General features: G+C 33.2%; 1 protein-coding gene across 3 annotated transcripts; it reads right to left on the minus strand.

Moving 5' to 3' along the window:
• Nucleotides 1-863: 863 nt before the first annotated feature.
• Nucleotides 864-4,752, minus strand: LOC149144481 (putative E3 ubiquitin-protein ligase RHY1A). Of its 3 annotated transcripts, none has more exons than XM_089447757.1 (3): nt 4,497-4,747; nt 1,549-1,646; nt 864-1,377 (listed from the first exon to the last, which is right to left on the minus strand). In XM_089447757.1, the coding sequence occupies exons 1-3, from the start codon at nt 4,632-4,634 to the stop codon at nt 1,011-1,013; spliced, it is 603 nt and encodes a 200-aa protein (XP_089303883.1). In that variant the 5' UTR covers nt 4,635-4,747; the 3' UTR covers nt 864-1,010. The 3 variants fall into 3 exon arrangements, with proteins under 3 accessions (XP_089303883.1, XP_089303882.1, XP_089303884.1); XM_089447756.1 differs by having other exon boundaries at nt 1,549-1,670; nt 4,497-4,743; XM_089447758.1 differs by lacking the exons at nt 864-1,377; nt 1,549-1,646 and adding an exon at nt 3,761-3,938 and having other exon boundaries at nt 4,497-4,752.
• Nucleotides 4,753-13,018: the final 8,266 nt, after the last annotated feature.

A 13,018-nucleotide genomic window follows, 5' to 3' on the forward strand; every position in this document is an offset into this window, starting at 1 on the left:
AAATTGTTAAAGTGCATTAATTACCCCTCAACATTGATATTTATAAAGATGCATAACACATACTAGTTTACATCATAGTTATTCAATAATATATATGAATGCCTATTATTATAATGTGTTAAAGTGAAAATAATTATAAACATATTATTGTTATTAAGTAATACAAAACTATCATACCAAAAGCCATGCCCGTTAACACTTTTATATATAAACAACAGATGTAGCTAGATAAATAAATAGAATCATTGACATCTTATATTTATTTATTAATTTTTTTGAAGATTAATCAATAATTAAATAAAATGGCTCATTATTAAAACTTTTAGCTGATGATTTGTATTATTTCTCTCTCTCTATATATATTATCTTTTATATATATTATTATTTATTTGTGCTAAATTTATGCAATTTTTAAGTTATACTATTTAGTTCAACTCAGGCCTCTGGAATTTTGGCGGCTTCTGAAATTTTGGTGTTTAGAATCAATTTACTGTAGTCCCACCCATATTGTTCAATAAATAACACACTTATAAAATATTTTCATTTTTCTTATTTTTGTCTGAATCTTAAATTTGCATTGAAGATATCTTGCTAAATAATATCTTGCTGAAATGTTTCCCTCTTCAGTTAAGATTTCATAATTTTTACCAAGCGACAGCTTTCCTGTTTTCAGCTACCATCCAGGATGGACCTTGGGTTTTAATCAATCATTAAATAATCACAAGAAAAATAAAAGAGAAAAGGGCAATTTTTAGCTTATATAAATTAATGCACAAGATTTTATTGTTATATTTACAAACATTATATTCGTTGCTGCATGTACACATAGCAAAGGGATCCATCCATCATAAACTATCTCAAAATAAACAAATTCTCGACTCATATTATATATATACATGCAGCTGAAGGACTCCTAGCTACTTCAACAACGGCTGAACCCATGTCAAAGCTGTGTTTCTGATATGGATTACAGAAACATTTCATAATTTAAAAGTTTAAGATGAAATTGACTAAGGTAAAACTTTGGCCCTACAACATGGGCAATGCTGATTAGTATCCAACCACGGAATTAAGCAAGATGAGTGAAACTTATGGCCACATGTAAGATGGATAAGCACCTGATTCAGTTTGAAACATTCTAAGCAAACAGCACAATCCTCTGTTTCCGAAGCACTTGATTTTAACTTCAACCAAGAATTTCCTCCTTTTGTTTCTGGTACATATATCTCTTTTCTTAGAAGATCAATACATGTTTTACTTGTTGCCACAGAAGTTGGCTGGATATCTCTAACAAGCTCCGATGGTTCCCTTGCTTCAGCAATCAAACCACCAACATAAACCTGTTCTCTATTATTAACCCGCCTAACATGACTATCCCTGCATGTAAATAAAAGATTTTACCAAGATCAATATCCATCTGTTAGGTTATTATGACAAATTAAACATCAAACCCAAACAAATTCTCCCCAATCTACAGTCTTAAAGGCTTTTTCAATATAAAACAGCTTCATATACACAGTTCTTGGAGTTGAGAATAATTATACAAACCTCCTATTCGATGTTGATGATGCCCTCAGTCTCTCCTCCAATCGTTCCCGTGCCTCCAGTATAACTTCATTGAGGTTATCATTATCATTCTGGTCTGTCTGGTACAGGGTTATAGGTCTTGTCTGCCATAAGAATAAAATGTTACTCGTCTTGCTATATGTGGATATATACATGAGAAAAGGATCGATATGGCATGATCTCTCTGCCTTGACGTTCACTCAACATTGCAAGTTTCTTAACAGTGGAAATGGAAAGATAATTCAATTCCGATAGCCTCTTTTACTTAAAAACTTTAAATTTAAAATATATAATCCAACCCTAGGTTTTAATCCCAATAGCATGATATTATATGCTGACAAATACACCAAATGCATATGACATACAAAGAAAATTTCTAGTCTACATGATATCAGAGGGAGCCACAGGAATTATGAGCTCAAAGCCTTTGGTTCCTAATTTCAAAGAATACCAACAGACGTGTCTACAAATGATACCCATGCTTTCAGAAATTTGTGATCAGAGGTGAACATCTACCCATTAACCTTTAGACCAAACTCCTAGCGATTGTAATATAAGATAAAGGTGACTCAGAAATTTGTGATCAGAGGTGAACAGCCGCCCATTAACCTTTAGACCAAACTCCTAGTTACTGTAATATAAGATAAAGGTGACCCCTAAAACTCCTGACTATTTTCCTAAGTTCTTCATAAAGATCTCACAATTCTGCCTGAGTTTATGCCCTGTATGCAGAATATAGAAAAGCAGTTTTGTAAAACTATGTAAGCTAGCAGAATTGTAACTTGTATCAAAGTTTGAAAGAGACATCCAATCTCAAAGGTCGAGAAAAACAGGAAAAATAGATGCAAGAAATATATAAAAGGAATCTCAACAAATTGCATTAACAACAAACTAATAAGAGGGTAACTTAATTAGTGTCCCAGACAATCAATCAATTGACAGACCATCAGACATGGCAATGAAGAAAAACAATTCCAATAGAGCCTCTAAAGGAAACCTGGGCTTAGCTAGGGCATGGAGGAGTATTCAGCGATCATGAAGGAAACATAGCAAGGTTCATCTACCAATTCTGAGGCCATAACTCCAATAACCCAGTGGAACTGGCTGCATGGATATGTGGATTTGGCCAAGTTTGGGATTTAGGCGTAATTCCATTCTTATTAGGTACAAGTGTTTTCACCATAGGCAATTTGATTATCATGGTTTATCCATTTACAATTTATCTCATATCAATCTCAGTGATGGGTCACGCCCCAATTCACTCAAAACAGTAAGTATAAGTCTTACACTCTTTCGGTGAAAATTTCTTCAACGCACTCCAATCGCTTCAAAAAATAGATTACTACACTTACAATTTCAACTAACACTTACACTTCAACCCAGTGCTACAGAAGAAACCGTGTATACAACCAAAATATACTTCATAAAATACATCTTAAAATCCCAGAACAAGTACCGAGAGGTTGGACCATTAGTTGCCATTGCTCACAAATAGAGAATGAGAAGTCTTTATGAACACCAATACTCTTTGCACACTTACCTAATTAAAAATGTTAGATTGTTTTTCATCACGATTAAGAGCCAGAGATATTTCTAATTTTTCAAGCTTTAAAAACACTACAAGATCAAGAATCAAGACTGAAACTTGTAGGAATCCATCCTTTTTTATGTATGGACACTGAAAAGAAAAGTGTAGATTTTCACTCATTTATCGAATGACAACATATATTTGGGAAGTAACATGTTTATAAGAGGGCAATTGGCATATCAAGGGATATTTCGATAACTAAAAAGTTTGTTGCGTACTTGGATTATTAAAAAGTGAGTTTGGTTACGGAATTTTTCGTTCGAATTTGATAAAATAATTTTTAAGTCAAATCATGTTATGTTATTTTGTTATTTGAGCTTTATTTTTTAATGTAAAAATAGATTAACATTCTAAAAAATTTAGAACATTCTGATTATACAAAATTTACAAATAAAACTCGTAATTCCAAGGCATTCCTATTGCATTTAAACTAAATTTTATCAAAATATATATTGGAAAAGTTTTCAAAACCTAAAAAAAACTAGATATAAGATGAGTAATAAGTTGAGGCCCGTATGGGTAGGCCTTGCTAGCTCTTCAAGAGCAGTAAAGGTAAACTAATGGAATTTTAAAATTCATCTCTTAACGGGTGGCTTTAATGATTTTTTTTGGAAATGGAGATTCAGAAAGTGTCTCTGTTCATCAAGACTACCATAAGCAAAATTGTGAATAAATATAATGTGGTGACTGAAATTTCACAACAGAGTGTGAAACTCTCAAACCACTATGCGAACATTGATACCCAATAAGCATGATGTTACCAGTAAGCAGTGAGCTTCACCACCTGTAAACCAAGATGTCAAAAAAGAGTCATCAATGTTATTTGGAAAGTTCAAATAATGGCAGAGGAATCTTTCTCAACGCATCACCAAACCCATTATAATTTTCCTAAATGGAGCTAACCATACTTGGACTAATTTTATGTATACAGACAATATAGGTTCCAAACCTCATCACCACCATTCCCACCATAGACAATGGTAGAAACCATTTTTCATGACCAGAGATTATTGTAGAAGCCATTTTTGGTTATAACGAAAGGGTAATCATCTCCCCAGAGAAAATGAACCACAAAAGTCTTAGGAACAAAGACAAACATCGGGGTTTTGCTCATTTATCTTCATAAAAAAGCCGGCTCGTTTATTTAACAAAAAACCCAGTATTTTCAGTCACTGTGTTCTATACTTATGTGGATGTCAGATAAGTATGAGCTCTGAAGTTAGTTTGAGCTCTGAGTTTCAGTTGTCAAAATCAAATCTGTTACAAAGGTATCTACCAACCAACTAATCCGGCATGACAAAGCAATTCAGCAAAACCACATATCAAAGAATTGAGACATTACCATTGGATTGCTTGCAGCTCCGCGATCATCAAAGGGCACGGCACGCCTTGTCTTTCCAGCGGCCCAAGAATTCTGGCTATGATTTGAAGAGACATCTCCGAGATAAAACCGTCTACGAACGTGCACTGCTAACAGCATTCCAGCTACTGGAATTTCAAGCAAAACAACTGAAAATTCACCCAAAGTAATGTGGTCGGAATGTCAAGACTGTATCAATCCTCTGCCTTCCTACTGTATATATCAGGTCGCTGGTTTGGTTTTGATTTGTTTTTATAATGTTTTTAATTTTTTTTTAATTAGAAAGTAAGTATATTTGGAATAAGATTTTTAGAATTTTAATTTAATTATTTATAATTATTTAGAGATAGGATTTAAGTTTAGCTCAACATTTTAAATAAAAAATTGAGATTTAGTTTCAATAAAAATAGTTATTTTTAATTTACTTTTTTAACAGAAAAGTGAGATGATATTTTAATTTCCACTCAACTAAAAATAGTCTATGGGATTATTAGTTTTTTTGCTTTTCACCTTTTGCAATTTAATCATTTTCTTATTCAAATTCATAATGAGCTGGTCCAAGCTTCTAACCAAGGAATCCATTTTAACATATTCTCATAACTATCCTTCTTGATGTCTCCGAAAACATCACATTCCAAAATGAAATGTTTTTCCATTTCAAATGAAAATGTACACAGTGGTTATTCCCAAGTTTTTTTAGTTATTTTCCACATCTAGCTTCCCAAGTAATATGATTGATTATTAAAAAAATGCTGAATAAGCATGTGCCATATGAATTGAGTTATGTGTTTTTAGGCATGTGGTATTGATAAACCATGATATTGACCTATGGTTTTGCAACAAAGCCTATTTACATATTAAGAATCTCCATTGTAAGGTGGGGATAAATGTTTATAGTTAAAAATGCTGATACAAGTGTTTTTAAAGGTGTAGTCTAAGCTATAGACGAAATGACTTTTTTCACGATTATTTTTTGGTTAATTTTTATCAAAATCTAATAGAGATTTTTAAAAACTTGAGTTTAAATTGTTTAATCTGCATACTTCAAGTGCCCCTAGAGTTTTTCAGAGTGCTGAATCCATTTATGCATTCAAAAATGTATTTTAAAGAACAAAGAATCTTGAAATTGTATTGCCCGATTTTTGTGAATTTCAATAAAAATGTTATTTAGTCTATAAGTTAAACTATGCCATTTTAAATATATATATGTTTAAATTATATATTAATCATTTTTATAAATAATAATATTTTAAAATAAAGTTATAATTAATAATATTTTAAAATAAAATTATAATGAATTAATATTTTTTTTAAATTTTAATAAAGTGAGATTTATTATAGAGTAAGTGTTTTGACAATAACATAGTTAATTAGAAAATTAATTTTTTTTTTAAATCAATATAAATCACAAAAGTATAAATAAAAATAAAAAAATAATTATGGATTAATATATATTCATATTTACCAACTATAATTTTACTGATTATTTTAACTTTATAGATATTAAATAAAAAAATAATTGAAAAAATAATAATGATGTAACTCTCAATGTATTGAATATTAAAAATGATTGAAAAAATTTAATTATTTTAATTCTGAATGTATTGAATATTGAGAGTAGTTAAAAAGATTAAAAATAATATTTTAATATATAAAAATCTCAGATAGGCAAATATATATTAACATTTATATATCCAAAAGACAAAGATGTGATCTGTGTTTAAATAAGACTGTTTTAGATTTGAATGATTCATATAATTTGATTACTATATGTGATCTGTGTTTTAATAAGACTGTTATGTGATCTGTGTTTTAATAAGACTGTTTTAGATTTGAATGATTCATATAATTTGATTACTATATTATATTATTTTATTGTTATAGATAATATTTTCCCAAATACATATTAAACTGATATATATTAAATAAATTGAGATTACAATTTGTATACTACTAAAATGAAAAATGCATAACAGTTCTCATATTATTATATTAAATTAATCATCCAGTTCCAAACTGTAAAATTTATTAATTAATTTCACTCCAACAATATGTTATAAAACCTCTGGTATTTTTTGAAACAATCATTTGTTTATTTTTGTTTTCTAATTTAGGAAAGTCGTTGCCCACATTTCAGATAATATTATGAAAACAATTACGCTCTCACAGTTTGTCAGAAAACCTGTCTATTCTTAGAATTGGTTGTTTTCTAGTTTGAGGCAGTCATGGCTCAGACTTCCCTAAAATGTTAGGAAACCCGTGTCATAAAACCAGTGGTATTTTTCAGCCACAGAAAACCTGTGCTATTTTTAGTTTGAATCATTTTTTTTTTATTTTCGAGTGTGGGAGACTCCCACAAAATGTACACACGTGCACGAAGTCAACATTTACAAAAGATTTTTCGGTCAAGATCACATGAAACATCATTTGTCGACGCACCTGTGCTATTTTTAGTTTGAATCATTTTTTTTTTTATTTTTTTTCTAGTGTGGGAGACTCTCACAAAATGTACACACGTGCACGAAATCAACATTTACAAAAGATTTTTCGGCCAAGATCACATGAAACATCATTTGTCGACGCGTTTCCAACCAATCAGTGTGATTCATTATCAGGACAAATTATCCATCAACCTCCTATAACAAACTTAAATTTTAATGAATGTTTCATGCTCATTCATTAAAAACTTCTTAGACATGCAAGTGAGTGCCAAATCGTGTCATTGACCAAATTATTCTTCAAATATGACTCAATAAGGGATTTCTCAAGCAAGCAAATTTTAGAGTGGAGTTCCTTATGTTGTCGTTAATTAGTTGACAAACTCTCAATACCTTTTCATCTAAGACCTTCATAACACTATTTTCACGAAGTATATGGAAAATTTTATAAAAGTGCATCAAAGTGGTTCCAGATCTCCACTTCAAAAGTATTTCATCCACCCATACCATTTGCAATAAAACATTTTGAATTCACTAGGGAATTGATGGTATAATAAATGTGATCCATTTCATTGAAATACTCTTTGCTCCATCTTTTGCCTTTTGATTTAACTTGAAAGTGTTATGCACATGGGAGATTAACTCCACTAGCTTCATTAAAAAAATATGAATTATTGTTTTAGATATGATAGGATATCATTTAAAGGAAGGTTTTTAACGATTTATTACATCAAAATGAATATTTTCCATGACTATGCAATCACAAGGAAAATAATTTTAACTTTTCCATGACTATGCAATCACAACGAAAATAATTTTAACTGAATGATTTTACAAGAACAATTTTCCATTTCTTGGGAAAAATACATAGAAAGATAAGTTTTAAAAACTCTCTGTGTAGTAAATAAGAGCACAAAACTACTATTTATCATTTTATACCATCAAAGTTCTTATTTAAACATGGATAGATTTTCATGAAAAATTAACATTGTATATTCACAAAGTCATTATTATTTCATTCAAGACCATGGGTGTTGAGTAGAATGATTAACATCCTCATTCAAACATTTACTTGACTCACAAAGTATCCAAAATATTAATTGTGAACACTAAAGAATTAAATGGGTTAATCACAAGAAATGTAAAGAATCATTGGATAGTCTTGGATGAGCCATAATATGATCTTATGGTGTCCTTAGCCATAAATTCTCCCTTCACATCACTCCATGTTCAACACAACTTCGAATTTAAGTCAATCAATCTTGAGGTGAAATCTTTTAATATATCTGTCTCTAGCATCTTGTTCGATTTAAATAATGTTAAATACTCATCAATTGTTGGGGAAATAGTTTCTCCTGTATGAAATTATCATGAGACTTTGTTGTTTATATCACGTGGAACCATCAATCATATGATTAATAATGAGTGAAAGCAATGGATTGTCACATTTCATCTGATGGAAGAAATGCAAAATATGAAACCAATTCAGAGCCAACACCAAGTAAGACATGACAACTTGATGCAAAGAGTACAAATAGAATACACTCTAAAGAATAAAGGAAATTCAAATTCATTCGTACTCTCAAACTCTATGTAAGTCATGAGGCATTGGTGAATCAATATTGGAAACATGAAAGAATCATCAAATATTATAAGTAAAATGAGTCAAGAAATCCACACTTGAAGATAGAAATATTTTATTGGGGGAGTTGATGTTGGTGTTTTTTACCTGAAAATATAGGTTTTCTAGGCCAAAGATATATATATATATATATATATTAATTTTTTCTTCTATTGCTTAAATCTTTGAATAACTGATTTTTTCTTAGGTACTTGGGAATCCAAACAACTAGGTAAGTCTGCTCTGGAAGACATGACGGGAGGAAAGGCTCTGCGTCGAAAAGTCTATTGTCTCGTGCGATAAAAAATGGCTGCCGCTCTTGTAGTGGTTTCATCCGCAGCCGAAAGCGATCAGATCCACAAGCTTCCAGCCCTGGCCACGAAGCTGAACCAGATCAGCAAAAGCGGGAAGGAAGGATTTGCTCGATGGGTATCTCGCTACCCCAGCGGTGAAAAAGAGAAGAATGAATTGGAAAAAGCGGATCTAGTATGCAAGAAGGGCAACCCGAGAGACCTGACGAGCATAGGTCGAGCGGGTAGCAGGAATGGTGCGTATACAAAGGGAAGAGCGAGGGTTTATGCAGATAGTTGTTCTGCATCTGTCCAGATCCAAGGTCGAAGGGGATTCGATGACTCTGCAGCCTGTTTCGCCAGTTGGTCCGAAGAAAACTCAGTCCCCCCACCCTCCTGGGACTGGTCTCAGACTACCCCGCCATCGCTGGAGGTCACACCCGCATCTGGAGAGGGCGATGCACACCAACTGATTGCTCCTAAGGATGACCATGAAACGGATGTCGCGGAGCAGATCGATGCAGCCCATAAGGGCAGAGACCTGTATGTGCGCGACTCCAGGGCACCGGAGCAGATCAATTTCTGGGGAAACCAACACCATGCCCTAGATCGGATGCTGCCTGAAAATGCATGGGAACCGAAATGGATTCTCTCCTCTCAACGAGGAATATCTGCCATGCATGGACCCGATCGACCTCCCTCACCACGGGAGGGTGTATTAATCTCAGATCTGCCACTAATCTAATAGATCTGGCACTAAACAAATAGAACAGCCCACACCAAGCACAGATCTGGAGGCATTTACACACAAAGGCTCCCTCCTGCACTGGATCACAGCCCCAGATCGTAGATCTGATTCGGGGACACGCACCTGTCACGATAGATCTAGAAGCATCTGCTCCTAAAGTGCCCAAGGATAAACAAAGTACCCTCTTTATCAGATCCATGGAAGGGAACACAATATGCATCAGGATAGGGAGCTGGGAGGAGATAAAAACACTCAAACAGAGGATACAAGAAAGGATAGGCATCCCATCATGCAAACAACTCCTGATCTACACAGGAAAAGTACTGCAGGAGGAGCACAAACTAAAAGAATACGGCATAGGCAACGACTCAACCATCTACCTCAGCATAAGACTCCGCGGAGGATGTCCAGGCATGAGCTCAAAAGGACCTGTCTCCTTCAAAGACGCAGTGAAAGGGAAGAAGGAATCGCAAGCACAAACAGAACAACAAGCTACAATCCCTAGAGCCTACATCGTCGAGCAGACAGCACAGAACCCTGCAATAACAATTGTTGTACCTGAGGTAAATGAAATACATGATGATTATTTATCTAAAGCAGTGATATGCAGGTTCAATGGGTTTTGGCCCAAGCCAGAAGCCCTTCGTCAATGGATTTACTCCATATGGACAGAAAACTGCGATATCCACCTCTGTTCAAAAGGGTTTTTTATTGTCAAATTCGATACAGTAAAAGACAAGGAATATGCACTGAATGAGGGACCATGGTTCTGGGGTAATGCTGGACTGTTTATGACATCTTGGTTCCTAGAATTTGACCCCAACACTATGGTGGTTTCCAAAATGCCCGTGTGGGTAAAATTATACAACCTTCCCCTACACTTTTGGCACATCAAAGTATTAGCAGGCATTGGCAACGCTTTGGGGAAATTCTTAAAAGTAGACAGTGAACGCCTCTCCAAGGAAATCTATACTTTTGCCAGGATCTGTGTGGAGGTTGATCTCAGCCAGGGATTACCAAACCACATCCTCTTACTCCACAACGAAAAGCAATGGGCTCAGCCGCTTGATTATGAAAACACAGCCTTCAGATGCCGCATATGTCGTCAAACTGGCCATCTACAAAGTGTGTGCCCACAAAACAAAAAAGACAGGAAAAGAAGACAGCCACCAAAGCCGAAAGGATGGCAGTTTTCAGCCACATGGACAGATGACATAGAAGAGGAAAAAAACACAGAAGATATCAACATATTCCAAGAAGCAGAATATCCAGGAAATAATCCAGAACACAGCGAAAAAAGCATCCTACACAGCCCACAGAATGGTGAAAAATAGATGGGGTCTGCAATAGTGCAAACCAATCCACAACAGCAAAGTGAGAAACTCATCCCAGGACAAGAAATTGGAGGCAACAAGCGAGCACACTCTACAGAAAGCTCAGATTCTGAAAAAGAAATTTCGGCTATCACAAACGAAGCACACATGGCTATTGTAACAGCCACGCCCAACAATGAAGGTTGGCGGAAAGTGGAGAAAAAGAAAGGTAGGAAAGCATAGATAGACAGTAAATCATTTTAGATCTTGTTGCATCAGGACAAGTTTTGATAAAGCATATGCTGTTTCAACATCTACAATATGTAATTTTACTCAATATGAATAAAATTACGATTTTTCCATGGGAAAAAATCTTCGAATAAAAAAATAAATAAAATTAAACATATTACATATGAATTTATTTTATAACTAAAGATAATATTTTTTTTTTTTTTTTAAGTTTATAATTAATTAATAATATTTATATATTTGATATCATTTGTATTACCCTTTAATATTTTTCCCCTTGACTAAAATAGTGATTTTTCTTTGAATATTGTTTTAGAGTTTGTTATAATCCTTTGTTTAATTATTTTTATTTATATATTTTGGGTCAGGTTAGTTTTATATAATTATATATTGGAGTTAATATTTAATTAATTTATAATTATTCAATAATAAATCAAAATAATTTTGTCTCTTTTTCCTTTTCAGTCAAATATAGCCATTTTCCATATAGTCGTTAGAAGGTTTTATCTTCCTATTTAACTTGCCGCTATGATCTAATTTTTCATCTTGTCCTAATGATAAACCACACAAGTTGGTTCGAAACGTGTTGACCTAAATCTACCCATGTGATTTCTTCTGAAAAATGTTTTCAAATAGTCACAATTCGTGTTAAGTTGGTAATTATGTTCTGAATCATTGTGTTAGAGGAGAGTTTATGTTTGAATGTTTTTGTGTTTCAAATCTAGGCATAGTTTATTTCTCTAGGATTCAAGCAATTTAGTTTGGTGTGTTTCATTCAACTCAACTTCAATGGGAGGATTTAAGGACTTATGTAGTAGAAAATGGGCTCTAACAAGGAATGAAAAGTTTACCAATGGCAGCTTCAATATTTGGAAATTGAAAATGAGACATATTTCCTTATTGAGAGAGTGTTGAAGGATGTTGGGTGTTAAGGATAAAAGCCTTGATATTATGAAGCAAGAGGAATAAGTCAAGATGAATGAGAATGCCATTGTCTAGATTAACCTTAACCTACTCAAATCTATACAATTGTCAAGATTGATGTTGTGACAATGAAGGATGGGGCATCTTGGAGAAAAAACCCTACAATAGATATGCAACAAGAATATTGCCTATGGATTAAAAACTATAAACCTTGATTCTTTTAGCTTTTGAACCATGTGTCCATGGGAAACATACAAAAGTTCCTCTTTCTTCAAGTGGCTAGAGAAATGAACATTCTTGAGTTTGTACATTCATACATTTGTAAGCCAATTGATGTGGTTTCCATTGGGCAGTCTAAATATTTAGTCACTTCTTTAGAAATTCAGGGGTGTACTTTATAAAGTTGAAGAACAATTCTCTTGATGTCTTCAAAATAATTTTGGTCAAAGTGAAAGGAAAACTAACAAGCAAGTGAAGGCCTTGAGGAGTAATAAATATGGTGAGTATTTTCCAAATAATTTGATGCATTTTGTAAGTCACATGATATTATAATGAAGATGCAACTCCATTCAACTCAATAAAATTGATTTGTTAAAAGATTGAACAAGACCTTGTTGGAACATCCTAGAAATATGAAAGTGGACACTGGATTAAGCAAAGCATTTTTGGGCTGAAGTTGTGCATACAATAAATTATGTGAAAAATTTATCATCTAGATCCATATTGAGTGGTAAGACACCAAAGGAATTTTGATTGAAGTGGACAAAATACTTTTGTATCAATATTAGAGTTTTAGATGTGACACTTACATGCATGTGTCTATGAAAAACATGTAGAAACTCAACAATAACTTTTTTGGTGCATTCAACATCCATATTGGCCATAGTGAAGGGATCAAGGAATACTAGTTGTGGATTCCAT

Source organism: Pinus tabuliformis, chromosome X (genome assembly GCF_031772625.1).
Source record: "Pinus tabuliformis cultivar Carrire ecotype Pingquan chromosome X, CPIR1, whole genome shotgun sequence".
Classification (NCBI taxonomy): Eukaryota; Viridiplantae; Streptophyta; class Pinopsida; order Pinales; family Pinaceae; genus Pinus; species Pinus tabuliformis.

Bases quoted from the DNA above. Each gene is read 5' to 3' on its own strand.
- LOC149144481 (XM_089447756.1), bottom strand. From the start codon at position 4,634: ATGCTGTTAGCAGTGCACGTTCGTAGACGGTTTTATCTCGGAGATGTC. The intron at 1,671-4,496 runs GTAATGTCTCAA...TTCTTATGGCAG, and splicing joins GAGCTGCAAGCAATCCAATG to ACAAGACCTATAACCCTGTA. The intron at 1,378-1,548 runs GTTTGTATAATT...ATTTACATGCAG, and splicing joins TCATCAACATCGAATAGGAG to GGATAGTCATGTTAGGCGGG.